Source organism: Arachis ipaensis, chromosome B05 (assembly GCF_000816755.2).
Source record: "Arachis ipaensis cultivar K30076 chromosome B05, Araip1.1, whole genome shotgun sequence".
NCBI classification, from domain to species: domain Eukaryota; kingdom Viridiplantae; phylum Streptophyta; class Magnoliopsida; order Fabales; family Fabaceae; genus Arachis; species Arachis ipaensis.
The window spans coordinates 30,923,081-30,925,002 of NC_029789.2; the positions used below are offsets into that span (position 1 = coordinate 30,923,081).

The 1,922-nt window shown below is 36.3% G+C and overlaps 1 protein-coding gene across 2 annotated transcripts in view; it reads right to left on the reverse strand.

Moving 5' to 3' along the window:
- The window catches only part of LOC107643441 (TMV resistance protein N), a 7,601-nt gene that overhangs the window by 3,925 nt on the left and 1,754 nt on the right, over positions 1-1,922 (reverse strand). For both annotated transcript variants that reach the window (XM_016347086.2, XM_021123499.1), the window contains exon 2: positions 335-1,457. In XM_016347086.2, coding sequence (XP_016202572.1) covers positions 335-1,457 — 1,123 coding nt within the window. The remainder of the gene's footprint in view (positions 1-334; positions 1,458-1,922) is intronic.

The window sequence follows — 1,922 nt, forward strand, 5'->3', positions numbered from 1 at the left end:
AATTAGACACCTTTATCTTAGTCGGCTCCACCCATTGACGTAAAATTTTAGCGAAAGTATGAGAATACAATGGAATATTTATACAATGGGTACAATGGAGGTTTAGGGAGTATTAGAGATATAATCATTAATGTTACTTTTTTTTATCAACTAAAATTTTTGGAATGAGTGGTATCATGACATGGTATTAGAGTGCTAGATTCAAAAAAAAACTTTTTCATTATTCGACTCAGTTATCAATTTAACGTAAAATCCACTAAATTTTCACCTTAATTTAAATATAAGACAAAAAAAAAATTGTGTTGATAATGTAGAATTTCTGTTTGACTCGTACCTTATTCCCTCGCAAAACGTTCAATATTTCATCACGTTTCCAAAACCTGCTTCGCATTCCCCCATCAACACGCCCTTCATCTTCAACAATTTGCCTTCCCATGCCTTTGATTTGATCATGCACAATTACAGTATTGTCCTCACCGATCTTAATCAAACACCTTAACGTAAGAACGGTGATTGCTACCTCTGCACTAAAACCACAACCTCTTTCAACATCAACCACTTCATCTCTCTTCATCTCCATTTGCACCAACAAACAAGCAATGTCCAAGAACACCGTTTTCTCTTCTTCATCCAACCCATCGTAGCTTATCTTGAGCACATCTTGGAGGTTCTTGTGCTGAATCCGCTTCAGCTTTTCGAGTTCATCCACCCATTCTTCCACCCTTCTTTTGTCAAACAAGAACGAACCAAACACTTCTAGTGCCAATGGTAATCCTCCAGTTAGCTTTACTATCTGTTCCGATAGCCCAAGAAATTCTTGTGTTGGAGGATGCTTTCTTTTAAAAGCGTGATTACTGAATAGTTGCAATGATTCAGTTGAACTCAATTCTTTAACCTCATAAACCAAATCAACATTGTTATCAAGTAAGAGTTTCCTATCCCTTGTAGTGACGATAACGCGGCTTCCTTCGTAAAACCATTCCTTTTTTCCAAACAGAGAATGAAGCTGTTCTGTATCATCAACATCGTCTAAGACTATTAGCACTCTGTTTTCTGCAACTAACCTTTTGATTGCAGCAATGCCTGAATTTATGTTATTGATTTGAATGGAGTTGGAAGAATCGGGTTTTAGATCACCAATGATTCTCTTTTGAAGAGAAACCAAGCCGTTATCTTTTGACGAAGCTTCTCTGACATTTGCAATGAAGGTGCGGTGTTCAAAATTAGCAACGAGGTTGTTGTAGAGAGTCTTGGCAAGAGTTGTCTTTCCAACACCGCCCATGCCATATAGCCCAAACAATTTGAAACCGTTGGATTTGAGCTCTAACGAATTCAGCAACTCTTGGACACGGCGATCGAGCCCAACTGTAAATGGAGCAACACCTAAGGGAGTGTTGCTCAATTCTCTCAAAACCCTTGTCACCAATTCTCTTATCAAAGTAGCTCGGCGTTCAGCACTGTTACAAAGCGGAGCACATACGAGGGGATCAGTAACACACCAAACAAGATAATGAAAATATAAAATAAGCACAAAAGGGAGGCAAATTGAGTTAAACAAATTATGAATTCATACAAAAATATTTAGGAATTGATTTGTCAGCTGATTTTTATGGTATGCACATTTTTTAAAACCAAATTGGCATCAACTAGCAGTGTTTTTGTAAATAGTATTTGGAGTTCAAGATGCTAACATCAAAATGCTAGTGATGAACAAAAGCTTGTAGGAATCGGTTTGAGAATACACATCACATCTCTTACTATTGAATTTGTATCAATTTGTCACGTGATACAAAAATTAATAGGGAAAGATATGGTATATCTCTCTTTGTCAATTTCCTCAATGTAGAAAAATTTGTTCAAAAACTTTTAACGATAAATAATTTTAGAGTTCAACTAGGTTATTAACTTTCTTTAACCGATAT